Genomic DNA, 24,494 nt, shown 5'->3' with positions numbered 1-24,494 from the left:
CTTGATCTATGAGTTCTCTCCCACATCTGTTTAGTGCTCCCCTCTCCTGCTGTGTGTGTGTGTGTGTGTGTGTGCGCGCGTGCGTGTGTGTATGATTCTGTAAACTCATGAATTATTGGTTCATCTATCCCTCCACTACAGGGGCCTTTAAAGAAATTAGGAGCCAGAGATTGCTTTAGGTTCCTCTGGTGTGTTCGTGGGAAGCATACACTAATTCTGATCGCACAATTTTAACACTGCCAGGACTACTGTGGGTGAATACCTTCTCCCTCCCTGGCAGTGTGCGAGGCGTGCTACAGTAGTAAACACATCTCCCAAGGCCACCACGTGTGTGGCTGCCTTTTACTGCTGCCCCTGATGGAGGCCAGGAAACTGAGACCTAAGGCTGGCAACACTCTTGTCCAAATTTGGAGTCAAATCTGTTGATACCCCATTCTGTATCTCGTAGACCAATGTACGATTGTTTTTCATAAGCTGTCAGGTCTAAGTCATGTAATATGTGCAAAGAAAGAGTTAGTTAGAATTTATACTTTAATCATTGAGAATTTGTAATAATGGGTCAAAGATTGTCCTGACTTTGCTCCATTATGTGTGAGAGAATAGTGTGAAAATAGCTCAGGGCCTGGAGAGATGGCTCAGTGGTTAAGAACACTGGCCGCTCTTGTCGAGGACCTGGGTTTGATTCCTAGCACCCACATGGCAGCTAACAACTGTCCATAATTCCAGTTCCAGAAGAACCCGACACCCTTTTCTGACCTCTATGGCCATCATACGACACAGGTGCACTTACGTACATACAGGCAATACACTCAAACACACAAAAAGTAAAAATGATGAATAAAATATATATATATATATATTTTTTTTTTAAAATGAAAATACAGCTTCGTGGGCAGGACCTTAGAAAAAAGTCCATTCCAGGCACTAGGTGACAGTCACAGACGGTCTCAATTGGTGTGCTGTTTACATGCTTTCTGTTCATTTTTACTATGTAAAAAGATTGGACTTAAAGCCTCTTATCATTCAAAGGCCCTGTTTGCAGACCTCCATAAAATGTTTTAATGTATTTGTGTGTGTTGCGGGGCACAGGCACATGCCCTGTATGGAGGGCTCAAGTATGGAAGTCAGAGGTCAGTTCTCCCCTTACACCATATTGGTCTTAGAAATTGAACTCAAGTTGTCAGGCTTGGCAGTGGGCACCTTTACCTGCTGAGCCATCTCACCAGCCCACAAAATGTGCTTTTAAAGCCTTCTAAATTTCAGACTTTTTACTAAAATATACCATACCATTCCATCCCAAGCCTAGATTTATTTTAATGTACAAAACTCAAGTTGAGATTCATTGAGGTTCGTGGTAGACCAGGGGCTGTTGCTTCACAGAGCTGGAGAAAGGCAGCCTGAATCACAGGGAGCCATGGTTGGGAGGGAGTTTGTTGAGCATCTGCTCAGGGCATAGCCTAAGGTCTGAGGTCTGAATTGGAGGGAGATGTTGGGAAGAGGGAGCATTTGTCTTCTGAATACCTCAGCTGATTGGCTCTCACTAGGGGCTCACCATGCTCTTTAGAGCTGCTTAGGATTCACTAATTGGCTGATACAGGCATGTAAGGTGTCGATGCAAAAAAAAAAAAAAAAATGGCCCTCACTTCAAATGAGATAAGGGATAGTTTATTCTGGAGCCAAATATGATTGAGTGTGGCCCAGAACACAGACTCAGGTCACCACCACTGCTGTAGACCAAAGTGGTAACAGCTTCATGAAGTTTCTATAGTAACAGAACAAAGAAAGTCATAAATCAAGGTATTTTGCCCAGTACATTAGTGGAAATATTAGGTAAGCTGATTATAGCAAAATTGGGAATGCTCTGTTACAGGCATCTGATAGAATCTGATGACATTCTTAGCCTTTGGGTTGGTGGAAGCTAGTGGTCTATTAGTATAGTCCATAAGGCTCAAACACAGAGAAGGGCAATATGTGGTTATCTAGGGGGCTAAAGATAGCCCAAGATAATTTGACTGTCAACTTCCAACATTCCAGCTCTCCACAATCACTGAACTTTTAATTCATCATTCAGCCTGTAGAATATTTAACCGAGGTGCCACTTTCTCTGGGAACTCTACAAAGCTGTGGCTATGTTTGGTAGAAACAGTGACTCCTTGTGGGTGGAGTCAATTACCCCTCCCACCCAGTCAGTCGACCTTAGCTGCATGTGGGGGGAGGGGCAAAGGATATATAAGCCGAGAACACCAAGAGGCACCTCTCACAATTTTGTGTGGCTGTCAGGAGGTCAGAGGATCTGTATTTGAGTGTGGACTTTATGGTGCAGCCGTAAATGTGGGGCGCCCACTCTTCTGTAAATAAACCCCTACCCTATGCTCTGTTAAAAAAATAATAAATAAAATATTTTTTAAAAAAAGAAATAGTGACTCCTCAGCGGGACTCCTCAGTGTGGCTCCTGTGTTTCCCCTGAGTGGGACAGCACAAAGACTCATACAGGGGTATGACTGTGCAGCGCAGCAAGAGCCTGCCGTCCCCTCCTCCCTTCTCACAATAATTTGCAAGGCTTTGAAGTGCCAGTTTAAAGGCAAAGTTATAAACAAGAAATTGTAAAGTCAGAATCTGTGAGCTTTAGTTATTGACAGAGAGTGCAGGATTCTTAGCAGGCCGGGCTCCCCATGTTCCTTACCTTCAGTCTAGAGCGGAAAGTGGGGAGCCAGGCAGAAAGTGGAGGAACGGGCTGGGGAGCAAGTGGGAGGGAGACATACAGAGGCAGGACACACTAGAGAGGAGCTGGGAACAGGGTCCCTGGGCCAGAGCTGAATCCACAGTTGCCTTTTGGGAGAGTACTCGGAGATGTATCATCCCCTGTCTACTCTGGACCCTTGGGTGGCATTGCCCTTCTCCTAGGATGTACATGGATGAGAGCATCACATTTGGGGACTGACATCACTCCCCGGCAGAGGTCATTTAACTGACCCCAGAGATGCTCTTAGGTTCCAGGAACTTTAGGCTCCTGCAAGAGTGATGGCACGGGACAGCCTCCTCTAGTCAGCACTCCTTAGTGAATGAAGGGTGGCTCACACAAAGGGGAGCACAGGAGCAGGGCCAAGTGGGAGGATCCCTGGGTGAGGCTGTGGGCCCCCATAGGGTACCCTCATCCCTTCCTCCAGAGGTGAGGTGAAGATGCTCTGGGAAACTGAGGACTAATTTGGACCAAGGACTAATTTGCAGAGGTCAATTCCATGCTCGTCACGTTCAGAGCCTCTGCCATGTACTTTGTGTTTATTTTTTGCAACACTGGGGATCAAACAGGGCCTCAGGAATGCTAGGCAGATGCTCTACTGATGAACTGTACCCCCATCCTTTGTCCTTTTATTTCGAGTTAGGTTCTCACTAAGTTGTCCAGGCTGGCCTAGAACTTGTGTTCCAGCCTCCTGAGTAGCTGCAATCTCAGGAATACACCATTGCACCCAGTCAGTCACAGGCTTCACATTCTTAGCCTCAGACACCAGGAGGATTCAAGCATCTGGAGAATGGGGGTGATCTACTGGGTCACCTCCCTACTCAGGTTCCTTCACTTGGTGGTAGGTCCTGTGCTGGAGGCATGGAAGTTACCAGCCTCTCTCGCCTGTTGTGAAGAAAAGAGTACAAAAGCCCTGTGAGGAAACAATCTTTGTCAGCTGAGGTGTGCAACTGTGGTGGCGTTCCCTTTCCTGACACGGCTGCAGCCCCGGACTGGGCACCTCCATCCTAAATCCCGTAGCCACTTGATGCCTGTGGACCATGAGCCGTGGGTGGATGCTTCCTGTTGGCTGGAGAAGCATCTGGAGTGGATCCCACTGCATCCCCAAGGGTAGTGCTTGGTGGGCAGCTGCCACTGGTGGGTGTGTCTGCCCTAGGCTGTGCTGGGGAGTCACCTCCTTTGCTGCTCTTCCAAACTTGTCCTTGTTGGCACTTTCCCGTAACTGCTGTTTCCTTGGACACTCTCCAGCTGTGCAGATAGACCCCAGCTCAGCCCCATTTGTCATAGTGAGGACTTAGATGAGATTAGGAGGAACTCACTGAGCAATTGGAGCTGATTATTGAGCCCCCAGCACTGGGGAGGGGCCTCTCCTCATTGGAGCCAGTGTCTTCCTATGCCAAGGCAGCCTGTTGTTTCTAATACTGTGTTTAAATATTTTTTTCTGAATTACAAAAGCAGCACTTATATGCTGTCTTTATATGTGTATACGTCATTCTGTACAAAGCATTCATGTATGCACATCTGCATATATATTTATAAACATTTGTATATGTTTATCACTAATTATTCTAAATAAACACATGCCATGTATATGTTTGATCCTTAGCTTGCCAGGCTTTCCTTCCATAGCACATACTGTGGGACTCTCAAGTATACGTGTAAGCGTACATGGCTCCCTCCGAGTCAGGTGGTGCTGAGGGAGGAGCTGTTACATGCCACATGCTTGGGAGAGCCTAGTGGTTGGGCCGAGCCTTACAGCTCTTGGCTGAGCAGAGAGGTTGCTGCTGTGTTGTAGCTGCGTTATGGGTGGGTGAGAACCCCTGCCTGCTTGTGGCTTCTGACCAGGTGAGAAATTACTGCTCTTCTTCCTGGAGAAATTACAAGGACTGTTAATGACAACCTGTTAGAAACCTTCATGTTTTCCTGAATTCACTGTAATATATTGTGCTGGACAGCTTCAGTGGTCAACTTGACACACATGGGAAGAGGGACCCTCAGTTGGAGAATTTTGTCTGTGGTTTGGCATCTGGGCATGTCTGTGAGGCACTTTCTTGATTATTGAGTGATGTGGGAGCATCCACTGTGGGTGGTGCCATCCCTGGGCAGGTGGTCCTGGAAGAAAGCATGCTGAGCACAGGCCAGAGGAGCAAGCCAGTAAGCAGTGTCCCTTCCCAGTCTCTACTTCCGTTCCTGACCTGAGTTCCTCCCTTATTTCCCTTGAAGATGGACTGTCACTTGGAAGTGTGAGATACAATAAACCATTTCCTCCCCAAGTTGCTTTCAGTCAGAGTGTTTTTATCACAGAGACAGAAAGCAAACTAGGACAGAAATTGGTACCAGAGAGTGGGCTATTGCTGTGAAGGACCTGACCATGTTGTTTTGGGGAGGCTAGTGGAAGCATTTGGAACTTTCCAGCATTCGGGCTGGAAAAGCCATTTAGTGTTTGGAGCTTACTGAGCTGTTCTGTTGGAACCTGGAAGATGATGTTGAGAGAAATGGAGATGGTGGAGGCTGGGCTTCTGAAGTTCCAGAGGGAAGAAACCCATTCCTTCCCAAGTTGTTTTTGGTCAGACTGTTTTATCATAATAATAGAAAGCAAACTAGGGTGTGTGTGTGTGTGTGTGTGTGTGTGTGTGTCTGTGTCTGTGTGTGTGTGTGTGTGTGTGTGTGTGTAATCCTTGCTAATGTCCATGAATGTCTTATTTCCTGTTAAATTTTTTTATTTATTTATTTATTTTATTTTTTAGTCTTTTTGAGACAGGGTCTCCCTGTAGCCCCAGCTGTCCTGGAACTCACTATGTAGACCAGGCTGGCCTTGAACACACAGAGATCTGCCTGCCTCTACCTCCTGAGTGCTGGGCTTACAGGTGTGTGCCACCACTCCTGGCTTGATTTATTTTTATTTTATGTGTATGAGTGTTATGCCTGCATGTATGTAAGTGCATCCCTGTTATGTAGTGCCCACAGAGGACAGAAGAGGGCGTTGGATCCCTGGAAGTGGAGTTATGGGTAGTTGTTAGCTGCTATGTGGGTGCTGGGGTTCAAACTCAGATCTTCTGCAAGAACAGCCAGTTCTCTCAAACGCTGAACTATCTTTCCAGCCCCTCCTGTTAAATTTTTAACAAATATGAATTTAAAGTAAAGATTCTGACTTAGGATCTCAGTGGTAGGGCATTTGTCTAACCTAACATGTGTAAGGCCCTAGGTTTACCACCAAATACCTCAAAAGAAAAACTTCTAACTTATATTACTCAAGAAAGGAGTTTAGCTACAAAGATGAAGTTTTAGAGATATCAGAGTATAAAGGCAAAGAAATAATAGTCTGAGTACTTTTTCTCTCTTTTTCTAAGTCTTTTTTTAATTAAAAAATTATACGTTTATGTACGTGTGTGTGTGTGTGTGTGTGAAAATTACAATATAAGTGATATCATAAGGAAAATCTAGTGTCTAAAGGATACAGATTGGTCAGTGAACATATGTGGGAGAATGCCGTGGTGCTTTTGTTTTTTATATGGCAGAAACAACCTTTCTGCAGCCTCCAATGACTTAACCACAAAGGGTTCAGGAGATGCAGCTACCAAATACAGCTGCTGTTTTCTTGGCTACCTCTCATCTAACTCCTCTGTAAGGCTGGTCAGGGTCCCATGATTGATCTCATGACTGTCAGTTAAGACATTCTGTTATGTTTCAAATTGAGTCTCATGAAAGCTGAGGCAGGGCTCAGCTACCATAACTCGTCAGGCTGACAAGCAAGCCCAGGGCTTGGGCTGTCGTCTGTGACCCCCTTCTCCCGGCTCCGCTGCCCATCTATCTTCTGCTTAGTGGCGATTAGGGCAAGGCTTTTCCTTATGGTTAGTATTATCCTCATTTGCTGGACAAACAATCCAGGGCCCAAGTGGCCAAGTGGTATAACTGATTAGGGCCACATACTCAAGTGAGTGTTGTGGCTGGGAAGGGGTCTGTTGGGCACTTTTTGTTCGTACTACCTGCCACCCACTCTCCCTCCTGACTGCTGGGGGCGAATTATGTCTTCCTCATCCTTTTGGGTTGTTTAATTACTAAGTTTTGCTGCCTCTACTAGCCAGGATGTGGGCATATGACCAAGGCGGACCTGTCGGACAGTCAGAATTACCTTCCTGGAATTTAAGCTGTGTGCTGAGGGCCAAGACATCCAAAACTGGCGAGCTCACGTTCCTCTCTCTCAATCCGAGTCCTGGGCGCTGTAACCTTGCACTAAATTCTGCTTGTGCCTTGGCTATCCAGAATCCTGCTTCTCCTGGCCACATTTAGTTTACAGCTGGCCTTAGCCGGGACTGAGGAACCCACCCTCCGTGTGCTTTCTCCCCTTGGCCAAGCACTTCCTTAGCCTTTGACCTGGCTGACCTCTTTACATAGCAATTTACATCTGAAAATAGATCCCACCTCATAAGCCCAATGGACTCCAGGTGCTGGGAGTCTAGAGATAAATATTCTGTCATGTGCTTGATTTTCCCCAGGTGACCATAGGTGTCAGCCTGGAAAATTCTAGCAGCCCAACTTGCCAGCCCCGGCTTTGTGTTCATGGATACCAGCTCCCGGCCATCTGCTCTTTGGTCACTTTACTGTCTGAGACTGGCTTAGTGTTGGAATCATGATCTGCTTTCACCTATGTTTGAAGAATGATAGGACAGAGCAAATGGCTTGTCTAACTCCAGGGTGGGAAATGAAAGTGAGGTTCCCTGTCAGGCATTCCTGAAAAACTACCAGTCCGGGCAAGTTGTTCTAGACAAGAGGAAGGAAGGATTGTGTATGTGTGTGTGTGTGTGCGTGCGTGCGTGCGTGCGTGCGTGCGTGCGTGTGTGTGTGTGTGTGTGTGTTGGCCGGGAAAACTTCTGTTGTCAAGGCTGTCTAAAGTTGTCATTCAGCATAGTATTTCGCTAAGAATTGAGTATGCAGCAGTTTCAAAACTACCCACTTACAAATTCATCAGACTCTTACATGAGCTGCAGACAAACGAGACTGAGAGCTTAGTTTTGTTTCTGGAAGGGTTCCCTCTCTCTTCAGGGACGGCAGATGGTCTTTTGGACTAGACAATGCCAATCTGATCATCCCGGAAGCAGGGCTTTTGGCCAGAGCCATGGTCTTTACTTGAGCTTGGTCGTCCAAGGACAGGCAGCTCATGGGCTTTGGGTTGAACACAGCAATCAGAATTTAGGATTTGTGTCCTGGTGAATCTCCCGTTTCTAATAGAAAGTGGGGCTAAGGTGGGCTCCCCTCCCCGTCTCTTCTTTCCCGATGTGTGTTCCCAGGCCCTCCATCTAGTCCCTGGTCACTCTCTGAAAACTAGCAGACTGACGACTTGGTCTAGAACAGATATGCACAAATGAATCTCCTTCCCCACTAGCAATGCTTATGAACTGATTCTTAATAATTAGGCAGCATTCTAGTACAGGGAACCTTGGGTTTCCAGAGCAGGGGTATTGAGAGCAGAGACCCTTATTGGGAGGCAGTGTTTAATGGAGGCAACCCTGAAGATTGCTAGCTTGGCTACCGTGGATGGGCTGTGACTGGGGGCAGGTAGCTCCGCTCACTGGGCCTGTTTCTTTACATATTTAAGAAGATGTAGTCCATGTGTTGCAGTAGTCCCTAATCACTAACTGTTCTTCTGGATTCAGCGTTGGAACATTGTGTAGTCGCTGCAGATTATTATCCCAAGTCCTTGAATTATCGCCAGTCAAACTTGAGCAGAATGTAACCACTTAGCAATATATTGGGAAAATATAGTGCCCCTTCATTTAAAAACACCCACCTTTTAGGATTCATGTGTTCACAGGTACAGTTGGACTTAATGTGTGTATATTGTGTATCTGTGTAGCTCCTGACAAGACTATTTTGTTATAATTTGTGTAAGTATAAACATGAAATTTAAACTAAATCACAAATACCTTAAGGTCTTCATTTTTCCTCTGCCTGGCTGTTGTTTTGGGGACAGTTCCTGAAGCATGTCACAGCATGTCACTGGAGTGGCTGAGCTCACACTGCATAGACCAAAGATTTTTCAGACTGTGTTTGGTTAGACATCAGAGGTTTGTAAAGATTTTTTGTAATTCACAAAAAATATTTGAGAAAGGTTTATATTCATTCTCTCTCTCTCTCGCTCTCTTACTCTCTCTCCTTTTTTATCAGAGCTGGGCTTTGAACATGCTGGGCAAATAAATGCTCTTCCACTGAGCCACATCCCCCACCCTGAGAAACGTTTTTTAACGGGACTAACACAGTCAGGGAGCCTAGCAGGCTCGGGTTTCCAAGGCTAGCACAGTCTGTTTAAACCCGGGGTTATATATCTCCATCTTTCCTCTCATCTGCACACCCCACACTGTGGTGCTGAGTACTCCCCAAATACTGCCTTGTGCAGATAGATGAATTGGCTTGTGCAGTTAGATGTCTGTCCTGCCCCATTTGCCTTCTGGAAACTCCCATAATCACAAGAACAGGCTGTTAAAAAAACAGGGTTTGTAATTACTTCTTGGCTCTAGCAAGACTTTACCTGATACCGTGCAGCCAGGAGAGAGATTGGCAAGGATAACGCTGCTGTTGGCATCCCCAGCCCCCACTGTTACACCTACAAGTTCATTTAAACAGCTTAATTGTCCTCCATGATAGGCTTTGCGTAATAAGAACATAGAAATCTAGCTTGTTACAAATGTTGGGAGGCCACAGTTGTGACAGGTTTCAGAGGCTGACAGTGGAATTTGAGCTTTGGTTCCCCTCATTTACTAACTATATAGCCTTGGGCAAAATAATTTGTTTCTCTAAGTGTTATTTGTCCGTCTGTAAAATAAGCCTGTTCTCCAACAGGGAGGATAGTTTTTGTTGTTGTTGTGACTTTTTTTTTCTGTACCACCCCACCTGGTTTATTTTGGTGTTGGGGTTGAACCCTGGGCCTCTTGCTAAGCAAGCACCAACTGAGCTACGTCTCTAGCCCATAGCTTTGAAGATGGTAGATAATACATATGGACCTAGGTTGGTGTCCAACACATAATAGAATGTTCCACCAATGGCAGCTGTTCTACTTTGCATATAGGAGTGTGTGTTTATACACTATACTCTTGCATATATTTACATGGTGAATATAACAGTCACACCTACTGGTTAACATATTTTCCTGAAATTTGGAGGGTTTTTAGCAAGTTGTGACACCATTTCTCTTTCTGATACAAATTTGCCACAAATTAATTTAATCCTTTTTTCATTTTTAAATGTGTGGCGTCTTAACAGGATAATTATTTGTACTTTATTTTCTTCTGGTAGGAAACATAATCACACAGCCGACAGGAATTGCTTTCATGCACTGGAATTGTAACGTGCCGCTTTATTTTTGTGTACAAACTCTCAGTGGGTGGACTGCAGAAATTCTCACTCTTGGAAATGTTTTTAAGCCTCTGAAAACTGAATAGGGAGAAAAGAGCTAATTTGAAAAGCTGCTATCTGCCTCCTCTAATTAACTTGCCCTCTGCTCCTGGGAGAAGGTGTGGAAATAGGAAAACGGGCCAGCAGCACCGGAAGTATCATTCTAGTGACCCACAGTGGTCTGTGGTGTTTTGATACATGCAGTTCATAGTAAAGATGCAGAAATACAAGGGGCTTGGTTTCTCTGTGTTCTGCCCACCCCAGATTGCCTCCCCTCCAGGCCTGAGTGAATGGCAATCCTCTGAGCAGGTGTGCAGTCTGGCAGCTGCAGCCACAGAAACCTCATTGGAACTCACAGCTAGCATGCAAGAGCATCCGGCCCTCCTTGTCACTTGTGCTATTGAGAAAGACCAGGGCCCTTTGTGCTCCAAAGCTGCAAGTTGCCAATAACCAGGGATGAAGAAGCAATCGCTCAGTCCCTCTCCCTGCATCTCGGCTTGAGTAGGCAGCCAGGGATCTCCGAACACCCGAGAAGCCCACAGCATCCCTGGCTGAGTGCAGCGACCAGGATTAGAGGATTGGGGCTATCGGTGGACATGGCTTTTGGCTCCTGGCAGATGTGGTCCCCAGTGGGATGGGCCCAGTGGATGTGGACAGCTGTGAGCAGCACTGGGGACTCCAGAAATAGGCAAGTCAGCTCTGTGTGTCTTGTTAATGTTGTTCTTGATGTGTGTGGAGTCAGAACTGGGTGAGGTGGACTGTTCCCAGGGCTATGTCCTAGGCCCAGCAAGGTGATCCGAACTTCCATTCCTTGACACTGCTCACTTGTGTGACCACCTTTTGTTTTCATACCCCTAAAGAGATTATGTAGAACATTACATACCTAGCTCTGTTGCTGTCCAAGTGCAAATTGGATCTTAAGTTTTCCCTGCAGACAAAGGATAAGTCTTTTAAATATTAATGTCTGTGTGCAAAAAAAAAATCAGTGTCTTCCCTGTTGGGTGTCTGTGAATTGTGTTTATTCATGAAATCTAATATTAAGTTGACTTTAGCTCATCAGATTGCATCAAAAGCAACTCTTGATGATTCTTTTGGTCTCATTGGGTCCCTGGAGGGCTCTGGTTGGTTGGAGGTGCAGGTCCTTAGGGCAATCATTGGTTGGTACTGATGAAATAAGTCTCTCACAATAAGCTGTAAAATGAATATTGACATACTTGTTCTTTATATTTTATTAATTTTTTTGAAACAGGGTTTCATGTAGCCTAGGGAGGCCTCAGACATGATATGGAGTCAAGGATGACCTTGAACTTCTGAAACTCCTGTCTCTACCTCCTGAGTGCTGGGATTATAGATGTGGGCCACCACCTGGTTTATGTAGTGCTGGGGAGTGAACCCATGGTTTCATGCATGCTAGGCAAGCACTGTACCAAGAAAGCCACATCTCCAGCCCTGTTGTAGATGTTCTAAAGGGAACTCACCGAGGGGGCTCCTTTTCCAGGTCCTTAGTGAAGAACTGAGGGGTTGCTTGCTGTTGCTCTGCTCACTGGCTGATGGTCTTTAGAAGGTGGTGGCATCTACCAGAGTCACTGTTCCTGTGACCCTGTGTCAGCAGCTTGAGCGTCTCCCAGTGCTGGTGTGGTTCAGTGATACCCATGTGATCTAGTACATTGTATCCCAGCATACCGTGTTCCATCTCACCTGCTCTGTGTGAAACGCTGATTATAAACCTTCAGCAATTAGCTCCTTGAGATCAATCCTATGTCCCACCCAGTCTACACTCCTGAGTACCCATGCCCTTGTTATCAGCCTCTTCCTTCCTTGCTAATGAATCACTTGGCATTTGGGTGCATTGGGAATATTCTGACATGGACCAGCCTGCTGCTGTTGTCTTCAAAAGTGAAGTTGGCCCTGGTTCTCTGGTGATCTTGAATCGATGAGCAGCTTCTGTCTGGCCCATAGGCAGCATGGAAGAATATAACCAGGGAGCCTGGTTCTGGCCTAAGATCTAGTGGCTGAGGGAAGCAGGAAGGGAGAAGGCTGTCTGTGGGGCTTTCTTTAGCCCAGGCAGGGCCTGCTCACGGCCTCTCCTCGTTACTTAGAGGAGCTTCTCTTGGTGGACTTTTCCCTGTGGTGGTCTCCGAGCAAAGAAACTTCCCGAAGGCAGGCTTTCCTGGGGATCATTAAAGCTGTCTCCACACCACCAGGGGCGGCAGGTCATGCTTTGTGGCTTGGTCTGGCTTACCATCCACTGACAGGCTTGCTGGCTTTCACTCATTCACTCCACACATGCCTTCAGTTTTAGGCTCTGGGTGCTGTGGTAAACAAGGCCAGCCACGTGCATGGAGATTTTGGCCCAGTGGAGGAGACTGATGAGCACTGAAGCTCTGGGAAGGAGGGGAGTAGAGAGAATGGGGGAATGGGGTGGGAATGGGGATTTCTAAGGTGGGGATTCTAGAGGTGGACTGGAGCCAAGGTACTAAGCATTAAGAGTCTCTATATCTGTTAGACCAACTGTGTGCCAAATAGTATATATTAAAACTTATCTTAAGAGCCCACTGTGTGTGCATTTCTTGCTAAGGTAGACTTATACCTTTCAAGTAGAGCTGAGTTCAAAGAATAAATCATTTACTCACAAAGCCAGTGGTAAAATTCAACCCAATTCCAGGGAATCATGCTTCAAAGTGACCTTCACACCCATCTCCCAGTAGTTGAATTGAGGGTTGGGCCCGTGTCCTCTGGTCCCTGGCTCAGAATGTCATGGCTGCCTGCTCAACAGACTCTCCACTTGGCTCCGTCTCACCTGTGTTCCTCTCCTCTCTTCACCAGGAGTTCCGACTCTGAAGAAGCCTTTGAGACCCCGGAGTCGACAACCCCTGTCAAAGCACCACCAGCCCCACCCCCTCCACCCCCTGAAGTCATTCCAGAGCCTGAAGTCAGCACTCCACCAGCCCCTGAAGAACCAGGTAACCAAGGGTCAAAAGCCCCCAGCCCTAGGGAACAGAGAGAGTTGGCTCCTTATACAGTTGATAACCCACAGCAGCTGGGGCCCTTTCTCTGGCTGTTTTATGTTTCACAGATTTTCGTGAAGTCTGAGGGTGGGCAGGGAGAGTGAGTTATGCTGTGTGCTCCCCAGTGTGCATCTGCTGGTTTGCTCTGAGGGCCTTTTACTTGCAGGTTTGAATGGGTAAGGTAACTGGGTATTGGAAGTTTCCGGTGGTCTTAGATCCTTGTTGGACCTCTTGCTCCCATGAGATTGCTGGCTCCTGATAGCCCATATGACTCTGTAGTCTAAGGACAGCAACTAAGGCTTGGGCAGCCAAGTCAGAACATGGGTAAGAAGAATCAGTCCATGAAAGGTGACCCTTCCATACTCTTGGAGTTTCTGATTGCTCATCACTTGCCCATGTCCTCCCTTTCCTAGTAGGAGTTAAATGTCACCTTCAAGTACCACTTAGATGTAATATTACTGGGGGTCAGAACAGATTTCAACCCCACCGCTCCCTGTTCACATGGCTGATGTTCCGTGTCCTTCCCCTTTACGCCAGTGGAGGCAGAATCATGTCTAATGGGAAGTTTAACGTGAAACCTGGAAGGAGACCCAGTCTGCTAGAAATGGCCCACAGGCTGGTCAGGGATCAAGAGGTAACATCTTTAGACCTGGATAGCTCTTAAAGGACTCCATTCTGGCCTTTGGAAGTCTGCAGAGCCAACTCCCTTTAGCCCATGCACTGGATGCCTGTGGGTGCTCAGTTCCAAGGTCTACCTCTTCTCCTGTCCCAACCCCATCTTCTTGATGTGCCTGGAGCTCCAGTGCAGCATGGAGCTGGTGGTGAGAGAAGAGGGCGGGCTTAAGGCTGGGGTCATTCTTGTCCTGCTCGAGAGCCAAATGGCTTGTAACATAAAATAATATTCTGATCTTGATGTTGATATTAGAAAAAAATGGATGGAATTTATTTTTTCTGCTGGAAGTTTATGCAGGTCACTAATTCAGAAAGTATATACATTCCCAGGGCTTAGTCCTAAACAATGGGCTGCCTTGTGTTGCAGAACATGGCACATAATTTTCCTGGGACTGGATCCTTCGTGGAGGGCTGACAGCTCTCAGCTGAGTCTGTAGATGTTGGGCTGAGAGGGGATTTTTGAGTGTTGATCTGATTTTAAAATGGAGATGAACCAAAGGGCTGGTTACATTTCAGGGACTTTTACATCCTTCATTTCCTGCAGTAACGAATAGAAAAAGATATTTTCATGTCACTTTTACAAATTCACCTACAGTTTTAAATGGAAAATGGCTGCATAACAAACACCTTGTAGACCCTTAGGTCAGATGTGATTAAAGCATACATGGCGGAAGGCCATCTTTGTGGCCCTGGGTGAGCCTTCTGGGATTCCCTGCTGGTATTCTGACCACTCCTGGGAACCGTTTGTCATTTCTGGTTGCTGTCTTTCTTATGCCTGACTTTTTAAAAACATTTTCGGGTTCACTTCTACTTTCTTTTTTCTTCTTCACGTACAGAACTTATCCACACCACATTTTTTGGAGCTGTAGAGTCACCTGACTTTAGTAGGGTTATCATTTTATCCCCAAAACTTGATTGGCATCAAAGTATGACAGTTGACCAGTGTTAGATCCCTAAGATACATATATAGCACAGCATATTAAGCGATAGATGCTTGGCAGTCATCTCACATAAAAACAGGACAAGATCCCATTCTATTCTATATGCTCAGAATCAGGTGCTCACTGGTCTGTACTGGTTCAAAGGGCAGCTGCTCACTGGTCTGTACTGGTTCAAAGGGCAGCAAAGACAACAGGCAGTTATTTCAGAGGACACTGAACACGGTGATTTGGAAGCACATGATGGTGCTCCCCCCATGTCAAGGATAGTTTCCTCCAAGATGGCTGCATAATCCTAGAATGGCTCTTAATAGCTGATAATAAATGAAGACAGATGACATTTCTCCTTTGAAGACATCCTACTCGTGCTATGAATTCAAACAATACTTGTTCCCAAAACTTGTCGTAATCACCTTCCTTTTTTAGGTTAGTGACCCTTTAGTTTCATAATGTACTATTACTTTTTTCCTGGTTTGGCTAGATCCAAAGGTACCCCAGAACAACAAATAACAGCTACTATGCATTGTCCCCTATAATATAGAAAATACTATGTCCGTAACTCCACTATTGAGATAAGTTGATACACTTGCTGTTTTCATCCTTTGAAACATCTCATCCTTGAATTTCCTTCAGGCTTTAATCTGATTATTCTGTTCATTTTCACAAGAGCACAAGGTTGTCTTTGGGAATAGTCACAATCAGGATCATTTCATACTACCACATGCATGGCGCTAGGAAACAGAACTGCTAAACAACATAAAGTGGGCCCTGCTGTTCAGAAAGGGTACCATGGGAAAAGACGGGGTTCTGTTCTAGGAATATGACTGTAGAAGGCTCTAGTCTTTAATGGATTCTGCATCAGAACCTGGGTCAAACCCACTAAATGGATATTCTAATGCAGTCACTGGTTTTAGAAAGTCCATAAGTATTGGACTAGGAATCTGGTCACAGTATTGTGGTGTCTGAAGCCTACATTGTGAGGGAGAAGAGTCCCGCCTATAGAACTATGTGAGAGAGGAAGATCAAGCCTCAGCTCATGGTGGTACATGCCAGGGACTCTCTGGTGATCAGATTATAAATGAAGAGCTTCCATTTGGCCAAGCTCTGGCTGCAGGACTTCATCGTGGTGGATGTGCAGAGGATTGGGGGAGCAGTGGTTATTGCTGAACAGTGGTAGCTGGGCTGGCCCTTCCCTGACTTCCCTTTCAATAAAGCAGAGTGCCTTCTCCGTTCATACAATGTCCACCTCTTTATTAGCCTGCAGTTCATAAAAAATGAATATTAGGGGCTTGAGAGACAGCTCAGCAGTTAAGAGCACTGGCTGCTCTTGCAGAGGACCCAGGTTCAGTTCCCAGCACCCACATGGTGGCTATCAACCGTCCATAACTCCAATTCCAGGGCATGCGATGCAGTTCAGCAGTTAAGAGCACTGGCTGCTCTTGTAGAGGTTCTATTGTCAGTACCTAGATGGAGTCTTACAACCATCTGCAACTCTAGTTCTAGGAGATATGACATCCTCTTCTGACCTCCATGGGCATTGCACAACACGGGGCACTTGCATACGTATAATACATTCATACACATGAAATAAAAATAGTAAATAAAAAACATTAGAAAAAGGTACTGACATTAGGACTCATCTCTCACTTTTCAGTGTAGTAATCTTTTCAGGACACATTGCTGTACTCTGGAGTGTGTGAAGATATCACATCAAAAGATAAATGTGTGGTGTTACATTATAATAAAAGATAAAAAAAGAAAAAATAATAATTTTTTAAAGGAATGACTATTATAGATGCTTAAGAGACAATCCGGAGGAGGGTGTTGGAGGTGTTAATTGTCACGAAGTCACTGTCTCTCAGAACTTTGATTATACCCCTTGGAGTCTTTGAACAGGGACTTTCACTTTGAGAGCTGCAGTGAGCTTCTTGGTATGAGGATTACACAGTCAGCAGACCTGGCTGGGAATGTGTCTGCATAACCACCCCTGTGACTTGGACCTTCTGATTTGCTACACGTATTGGAAGCTGCGCCCCATCCCTCCATCCATTCCTCAGACCTGCAGGGCACTGTGAAGGCGTGGGAAGGCTCAGGGCTGTTTGTGTGGGTGGTCCTAGGCAGAGAAAGGTTTGTTCTGAGAACCATGGGAAAGAAAGGGCTGGAGAGGAAAATCTATTGTTTAGTTTTCCTCTGCAGAGTGCCTGGAATGTTACTAAAGGTGCAGAAGGAACTACAGGAAATAATAGCCAAGACCTCTGGCTGTGAATAAAGACATCATTTTACAAAACAATCTCTGAGCTTGTTTGTGCTCCACGGGACAGAAGGACTGGGTGTGGAGTACCCACCGTGCTTCTGTCCCCATCTGGGGAGCCCAGTTTTCCTGTCTTTAAAAGATGGTGTTACATGCCTTTAATCCCAGCACTCAGGAGGCAGAGGTAAGTGAATCTCTGAGTTTGAAACCAAGCGAATCTACATAGCTAGATCCAGGCCATCTGGGGCTACAGGGAGTCTCTGTTGCAAAAGAACAGAAAACAAAACCAAACAACAAAAAAAGGTGGTGGCATGCAACCCCTTTGAGATCGCTCCCCTCTGACCTCTGTGGTCTTGTGAGTGGGACACTTGGCTGTTGTATAGCAATAGAGTTATTGGAACTCAGATCCCATCGCTGAGGGACATAGTTAAATGTCACGTGGTTAAATAATAGCTTTCACTTAAGCATCTGCCCTGCATTAGGCTTATAGTAGGATCTTTGTATGCGTCATTGAGAGCAAATCATCCTTTATTTGAACAGCATGCCCTTCCTGTAAAGTCATGAACCTTCCCTGCATTCTGCAGAATGTGAGGGAGGATGGGGCTCTGGCTTCTCCCTCTCCAAGTGCTTCCCTTTAAGGCAGCTTGTCTGTGCTGGTGACAGGCTGCTGTGACTGAGTTCCTGGGCCGCTGTTGTGTTGTGCCACGCCTACTGGTGCTCAGTCTTGTGCAGAAGCAACTCTGTCAGCTATGAGAGCTGCAACCTGAGCTGAGCCCCACAGCAGGACAGGGGTCAAAGGCTTATCAGGGGACAGGAAGTAGATGGTCAGCAGGGTGCCTAGTAGGAGAAATAAGATGAGTTTATTGTAATAGTTGCCACCCTACCAGGGACATCATCTTTCATGGTAATGGAACCTTGCTCACTCATTCTTACTGGGAGTACCCCCCCACAACCTGGGGAAGGGCTCAGTGGGGGCCTTGGTGGTGACTGGAGCTGCCCAGTGCCCTGTGTGACCATCCAGATCATCCTGCCGGCAAGAGGCAGCCTGCTGGGCTGTGTGGATTGTTGCTCTCTTGTTGGCTTCAGGCAGTGGCTTCTCTTGTCATTGGGTCCACTGCCACGTGGGGCCCATGACTGCCAGATCCAGAGCTCCATTCATGCCAGGCTAGAGGGATGGCAGGAGGTCAGGGGCTGCATAGATGGGCAAAGAGACAAGACAGTAGTGACCTCAGTGCTCCTCCTCGGCTGTGTTCTCACTGTCCTAGGAAACTTGGATAGGGACACCAAGAATCTGGCAGAGCCCTGGGCCTTCAAGCACATATGTACTTCCCTTTAGGAACCTACTGGAGAATCCTGATGCAACTTTTCGTCCACACTCACACTGCAGACCCTGACAGCATCCAGGAGCCACTAGTGTGCCAAGGATGCCCAGGTCTCCACAAAGTCCAGATGGGTCCCTCAGTTATTGTCTCCTGGGAGGACAGGGGCAGGTGTTGTCCTGGTACATTTGGTCACCATCATAACTGGAAAATAGTAATTTTTTGGGGGGGGGGTCCTGGGGTCTATGACAGTGTGCAAGGTTGGGGAACTTCGAGGGGCACTGAACTGATGTGTGGCCGTCTTTCAGCTACTTCTGACTTGATCCTGAACCCTGGCATTGCATTCTCTGACTCAGGTCATCCTGGTGGCCTTTCACCTCGCTGCTGCCTTCAGCTTATGAAGAAGGGTCTCATTTCCTGCTCCCAATAGCACTTGAAGTGGATGAAAGGCACTACACTTCATTTTCCAGATAACAGCACAGGCCAGAAGGGGCAATGAGTCAATAGTTTAGACTGGGGCCTGCTAGAGTGGACTGTGGTGTGCCAGGTAGACAGCCCACTGGGGAAAGAGACCAAACAAGATGGAAAAAGGATATCATAGTCTTCCTAGCACCAATCTTCTGTAGTTAGTCCCAAAACCTTGATCAGTGGTGAGCCTCTGGGAATTGAGGGAGGCCTGGGAAGTGACTTGCCAGAGCAAGGTAGACACCCAGGAGCAGCTGAGCAGAGAGACCCTCCTCCCCAGGCAGGGCTTCTGGGGACTCAGCCTGGTTTCCCAGAGAGGGGGTGCCTTTCCATGGGCCTGCTGCCACTCTTGCTGGCCTGTTTTGGGGCTAGCTTCTTGAGCATTGCATTTTGGACCACTCCCAGGGAGGCACTGTGGAACTGCCTGAGAAGCCTTGCTCTCTGAAATGGATCTCCACAGGGAGTTAGAGCTCACCCTCAAGACTGATCCAGTCCTATCTGAGCTCAGCCTCAGCCCTTACTCAGTTGTATGGCCAGATGCTAAAGTGCTACCTTATAGGATGGAGGTTTTAAGAACTAGGATAGAAAAAGGGAGCCAGCTTCTCTGACACAGACTTCTCTGACCAAGATACTCACCTGTGGCATCTGTTAAAATGGGGATTCTGAGCCCAAGCCTGCTGACCACCTCCTTAGGAAGGGGTAAACCAATCAGTGGATGGACAGGTGGGCAGTCTAGGGTTTTAATGAGTACCCCAGATGTATCTTGGGCTAGACAAGCTTGAGAAATCTTGAATTTATCATGCACTCGCTCTGAGTTGCCCATAACTACCAGCAAAATGCCACAAGAAGCAAGAAATACCCCGTCCCGTTGGCCTGCTCAAAACAGAGACCTTTCCTGTGACTAAACAGATTATTATTCATACACTTAGATGGTCAGCTATGCTGCCTGTGTGCTAGACACTTGATTCTGATTTCCTGGTCCATTGAGAGTCTGAACATGTCAGAGGATTCACTCTGGACAATGCACCCTACTCAGGGTGAGCTCACAGTAAGGGAGGGAGGGAGAGCACTCCTTCTTGAGTGCATCGTGGGAAACATTTGAGGAAGTCTAAGAAATGTGGCCTTTGGAGAAGGTAGGATGACAGTCGGTGGGTGATTCTAGTTGTCAGTGCACTCTTGTTCCCCCGAATTCTCTCATTTCCAGACACCTCTGCTTAGCTTAGGCTATGTTACCCAGCACTGGTGTTAAATCCACATGTTGAAGCCCTGACCCCTGATGTGATATGTTTAGAGATAAGGTCTTCCAGGAGGTAATTCAGGTCAGTGGGGTTGTAGGATGGGCCCTGTAACAAGAAGAGACAGAGGGTATTGTCCAGAGGAAAGACCATGTAAGGACACAACCAGAGGTAACCACCTGCAAACCAGGGAGAGAGGCCTCAGGAGAAGAGGCTGGCACTGCTGACACCTCCATCTAGACTTGTAGCCTCAGAGCTAGGTACCAACCCAAAATGTTGAAAAACACATTTTGTTGTTGAAGCCATCTAGTCTATAGCTCTTGGTCATGGCGACTGAGCCAGTTAGTACAGCGGAGAAACCCCTGGGCACTATTTTTATACGAGCCACAGATGCTAACTGGAACCTAGAACCAGGTTGTAGCGTTGATTTGCAGGGCCAGCCTGGCCCAGGCTTACATCACTGAGTACAGGGAGCGTGCTGGATGGACTGGTGTTGGGTCCCATTCTTGCCTCTGTGTCCAAAGTGTACCCCATGGTGGCTGATATATTTGGAGGCACCCCAGGCTGGGGATGAATGAATAGTCTTTATACATATACACGTGCCCATGTAGAAATCTAATGGGAACCCAACTGGTTCATGCTTGCATTTCCAAATCAGGGGTTGCTCTTGGCAGTGGCCTTTCATATGGTGATGGACCATATGGAGCCACCTGCTCTGAGAACCACTCAGCTAGACAGTGGCTCTCTACCTGGGGCAGTGTTGTCTGCCTAGGGACACATGGCAATGTCTGCAGACATTTTGTCACACCAGGATAGAAGATGCTACTGGCATTTAGGAGGTCAAAGCTAAGGATGAGGAAAGGCATGGTACCAGGGACAGGCCAGCCCCCCATGATGAAGGACTGCCCCAAAATGGCCATCAGACTGAGGGTAAGAAAGGGCAGTAAGCCTGGGTTTCTTGTTCCATGATTTAATTAAGGAACATCAGTTCTAAACAGCAAAGCCGGGCTAAGCAGGCAGGAGACTCTTCTTCAAGGGAAGCAGATGGTTAAGCTGAATATCTGCTGATTGTTGCACGATTCAGGGGAAACTACTGGCATTTGAAGGCTGCTGAGGCGCACAGAGCAGCTTGAGAGGAAAGGTTGGCCCTGGAGGGTCTGATGGTGGAAGTGTCGACGTGGCTGAAGCCCTACCTGCTGCTCAAACCCATTTGACAGCACGTGGACCTCCCCAGCATCTCTGGTCTTCTGCCTTCGGTACCAAGTATACAAGGGCAGCTGCAGGGCAGGAAGACCAAGCTGCTGTGGACAGGAATAAACTCTGTCTGAGGGCCTGAGGGCCCCAGGAAAAAAAGAGAGAAGTGGTCTCAGAAGGAGGAAGGGTGGACACCTGTTCTTTTGAGATGGGAAGGAAGCAGGTATGTTTGATGGTGGTGCAAATAGTTGGGACCAGAGGCTGCAAATATTTGGGACATTTGTGCCTAGTGGGGTTAGGGTTAGGGAAGGGAAGGAAAGGCCTGAAACCAGCACTGGCTCATAGACTTCCAAGTGGGCTTCCACAAGATGCCAAAAAAGAGAATCCTAATGTATCGCTCAACTCTCACCAGCGAAGCTCCCTTGTGCAACAGAGGGTGATGAACACAGAAAACTACAACTGGCCAAAATGTAGAGAATAAGACTGCAGAGTACATGTCCCCGGATAGGATTTCTGTATTAAACCTCACCCACCCAGGGCTCGGGGACCATTGCAGAAGAAGAGACGGAAAGACTGTAAGAGCCAGGGGTGGTGGATGACCACAAGAAAGCAAAGTTTTCCAGGCTTCTGAGAACTTGCAGCAATGGTGACAGCATGCACAAGACCCAGGCAAACTCAAACCAAACAAAAACCCAGCATAGAACTGGGGAAATGGACAAGGAGCCCCAACCTTAGCTGAGGAACTATTGGCAACTGACGACTGCTGGGTGAGGGAGAGTTGGCCTTCTTTAAGGGAGCGGTGCTAGTTAGGCTGACCAGGCTCCAGTGGATGGACTCACACAGAGGGCTATCTGGGGACACAAACTTGACTCGATAGCCTTTAGCATACATAACAGAATGCATAAAATCTGGTGAACGTGCAGATAGAGGAGGAAGTCTAAGTATGATTAAGATGTATTGTATGAAATGCACAAAAATTCAGTAAAAATATATTGGCAAAAAAAGATGTTTATTAAGCCTGCAAGAAAGTGTGAAGGGAGCCAAGGTAAACCAGTCTTGTTCCTGACCTTGAGAGGCCTGCCATTTCCTTCTGCTATAGCCACCCAGTTTATCAGGTGGACCGCCAACAGTAAAGTTTGCTTGCGAGCAAAGTTGGGAAGCCCTTTAAGGAATACTCCACCTGGACAGCCCCAGCTAGACGGTAGAAGGTGCAACCAGCTCAGAGACATTCTGCAGGAAAAGACTGGCTTGTTTCAGTGATCCTTTCCCAGACCGGGGTTGTTGAGGTGAGGGATAAGATTACCTGACTTAACAAGTAAAAAAGGCAGGATACGCAGTTCAATTTGAGTTGCACATGACAAAATTTAACTAGGTTGTGGGCCATAATTAACTTAAAAAGCATATTCATTTACCTGAAATTTGAGTGTAACTGGGCTTGCTGGACTTTATCTGGCAGTTGTACCTGGAAAGAAGGAAATGCCTACTGCTGGCATCTGTCCAGGAGTCACCCCAGAACCATGGTCCTGGCCATGCTCGGGTAGCCTTTTCTGTTTCATGCTCTAGTTCCCCAATACTTAGATGTGCAGTCTACTTTATAAGGTTCCCCTTTTTGTGCACCAACACAATTTTAGTTTTTTTTAAAAAATGTTTTAAAAAATTATTTTATGTGTATGAGTGTATTGCCTGCATGTAGGTAAGTGCACCCGTGTCATGCAATGCCTGTGGAGGACAGAAGAGGCCACCAGATCCCTGGGAACTGGAGTCACAGACAGTTGTTAGCTGCCATGTGGGTGCTGGGATGCAAACCCGGATCTTCTGCAAGAACAGCCAGTGTTCTTAACTGCTGAGCCATCTCTTCAGTCCACAATTTTAGTTTTCTAGTAAACATTTCCTAGTCTCCTTGGCTGCCCAGAATGGCTAGGAATCCAGAAATCCATGCAAGGTACAACCTGGTGCAAGCAGAGTCCAGAGTAGCAAAACCAAGGTCAGGAATGGTGGGTCTCCTGGAGCAGTGGGGCGGTGGGAGCACTGGGTGTCATTTGACCAACATTTGGGGTATCTGAACAGCCTTCTTGGCTGGCACTGGTGGAGGAAGTGGGAAAGCCAAGAGAAAGCCAGATAGAAAAGACCGAGAATGGACAAGAGATAAAGCCACAGACAGGTGGTCAGGCAGGTTGTCAGGAGAGGTTCCAGGTGATGTCTGGGGGGACAGGTAGGGAAGCTCATTCTGCTCGCTTGCCTGAGTTCATTCCTTCCAGTGTCTAAGCGGTCAGAACAGGACTGACTGATCATTTCTAATTTATCAAAGGCTTATTGCCACCTTTGTTTTTCTGTTTGTTCCTCTCTAGTTTCAGCCACATTAACCTCTTCGTTATTCGTATAACACCTGAGGGTGCTTCTGCCTCAGGACCTTCGCGCATGTGGCTCTTGCTGCCTGGGATGTTTTCTCCTTGTTGCATAAACTTCCTGAGGTTACCTGAACAATGTCTATTCCCCACCAGATAGGGCTCCCGTGACAGACAAGTACAATCCCACCAGAGTCCAGCTTGGTGACTTGATGATGAATTTATCGTGCTTACTTACAGAGCATGGGTAACCCCAAATCGGGCACACCACAGGAAGTCTCACCTCAGCATGGATGACGATTTCCCTGTAGCTACATAGATAATTAATGTCTTCCTTTCCGCCAACATTGTACACTCTCTGTACTCTGAGACCATGTACAGCTTGGGCAAAAGCTGTAGGAAGAAGTGACTTAAACTCAGGTGAGGGTCTAATGGCTGTTCTATGAGCCATGTTATCAGGCCCAATCTTGAGGGACTCTTGCAAGTGAGTAGTCACAGCTGGTCTGCAGAAGGTGGTAATGGCTGTTATGCTCAGAGGACAGCGCTCCATAGAACACCTTTACAACTCATTTCTGATCTTTGCTCAGATGGACTTTGCCTGACTCCGTTATCTAAAATTTCAGCTCTCCTGTCCTGGCTGTTTTTCTTCTTAGCATCCCTCACCATCCCCTAGCACATCATAGTCCATCTATTCTATTGTTTATTTACTGTCTTCTCCGTGAAGAATGTGGCTTCTGCAAAGGCAAAGCCTGTGTCTACTTGGTTCATTTCATTGTTGAACCCCAGCATGACTGCCTGGTTGGGGTCAGGCACTTGGTAAACTGGTTTGGAATGAGTTGTCTGAGCTCTTTCCTCATAAGCCATCCTGGCTCCCATTGTATAGATGAGGGAAGTAAGAAAAATCTGTCCAGGGTCTGTAGCCAGTGATGAATGAAACC

General features: G+C 46.8%; 1 protein-coding gene across 6 annotated transcripts in view; it reads left to right on the top strand.

Moving 5' to 3' along the window:
- Tacc2 (transforming acidic coiled-coil containing protein 2) overlaps positions 1 to 24,494 on the top strand; it is a 152,523-nt gene that overhangs the window by 90,916 nt on the left and 37,113 nt on the right. For all 6 annotated transcript variants that reach the window (XM_008827272.3, XM_008827270.3, XM_029560723.1 and 3 more), the window contains one exon: positions 12,956 to 13,092. In XM_008827272.3, coding sequence (XP_008825494.1) covers positions 12,956 to 13,092 — 137 coding nt within the window. The remainder of the gene's footprint in view (positions 1 to 12,955; positions 13,093 to 24,494) is intronic.

This window comes from Nannospalax galili, unplaced genomic scaffold (genome assembly GCF_000622305.1).
Source record: "Nannospalax galili isolate Female #2095 unplaced genomic scaffold, S.galili_v1.0 scaffold31, whole genome shotgun sequence".
In the NCBI taxonomy this organism is placed as follows: domain Eukaryota; kingdom Metazoa; phylum Chordata; class Mammalia; order Rodentia; family Spalacidae; genus Nannospalax; species Nannospalax galili.
The sequence above is the reverse complement of the archived record's forward strand: the minus strand, read 5'-3'. Positions and strand labels throughout refer to the sequence as shown.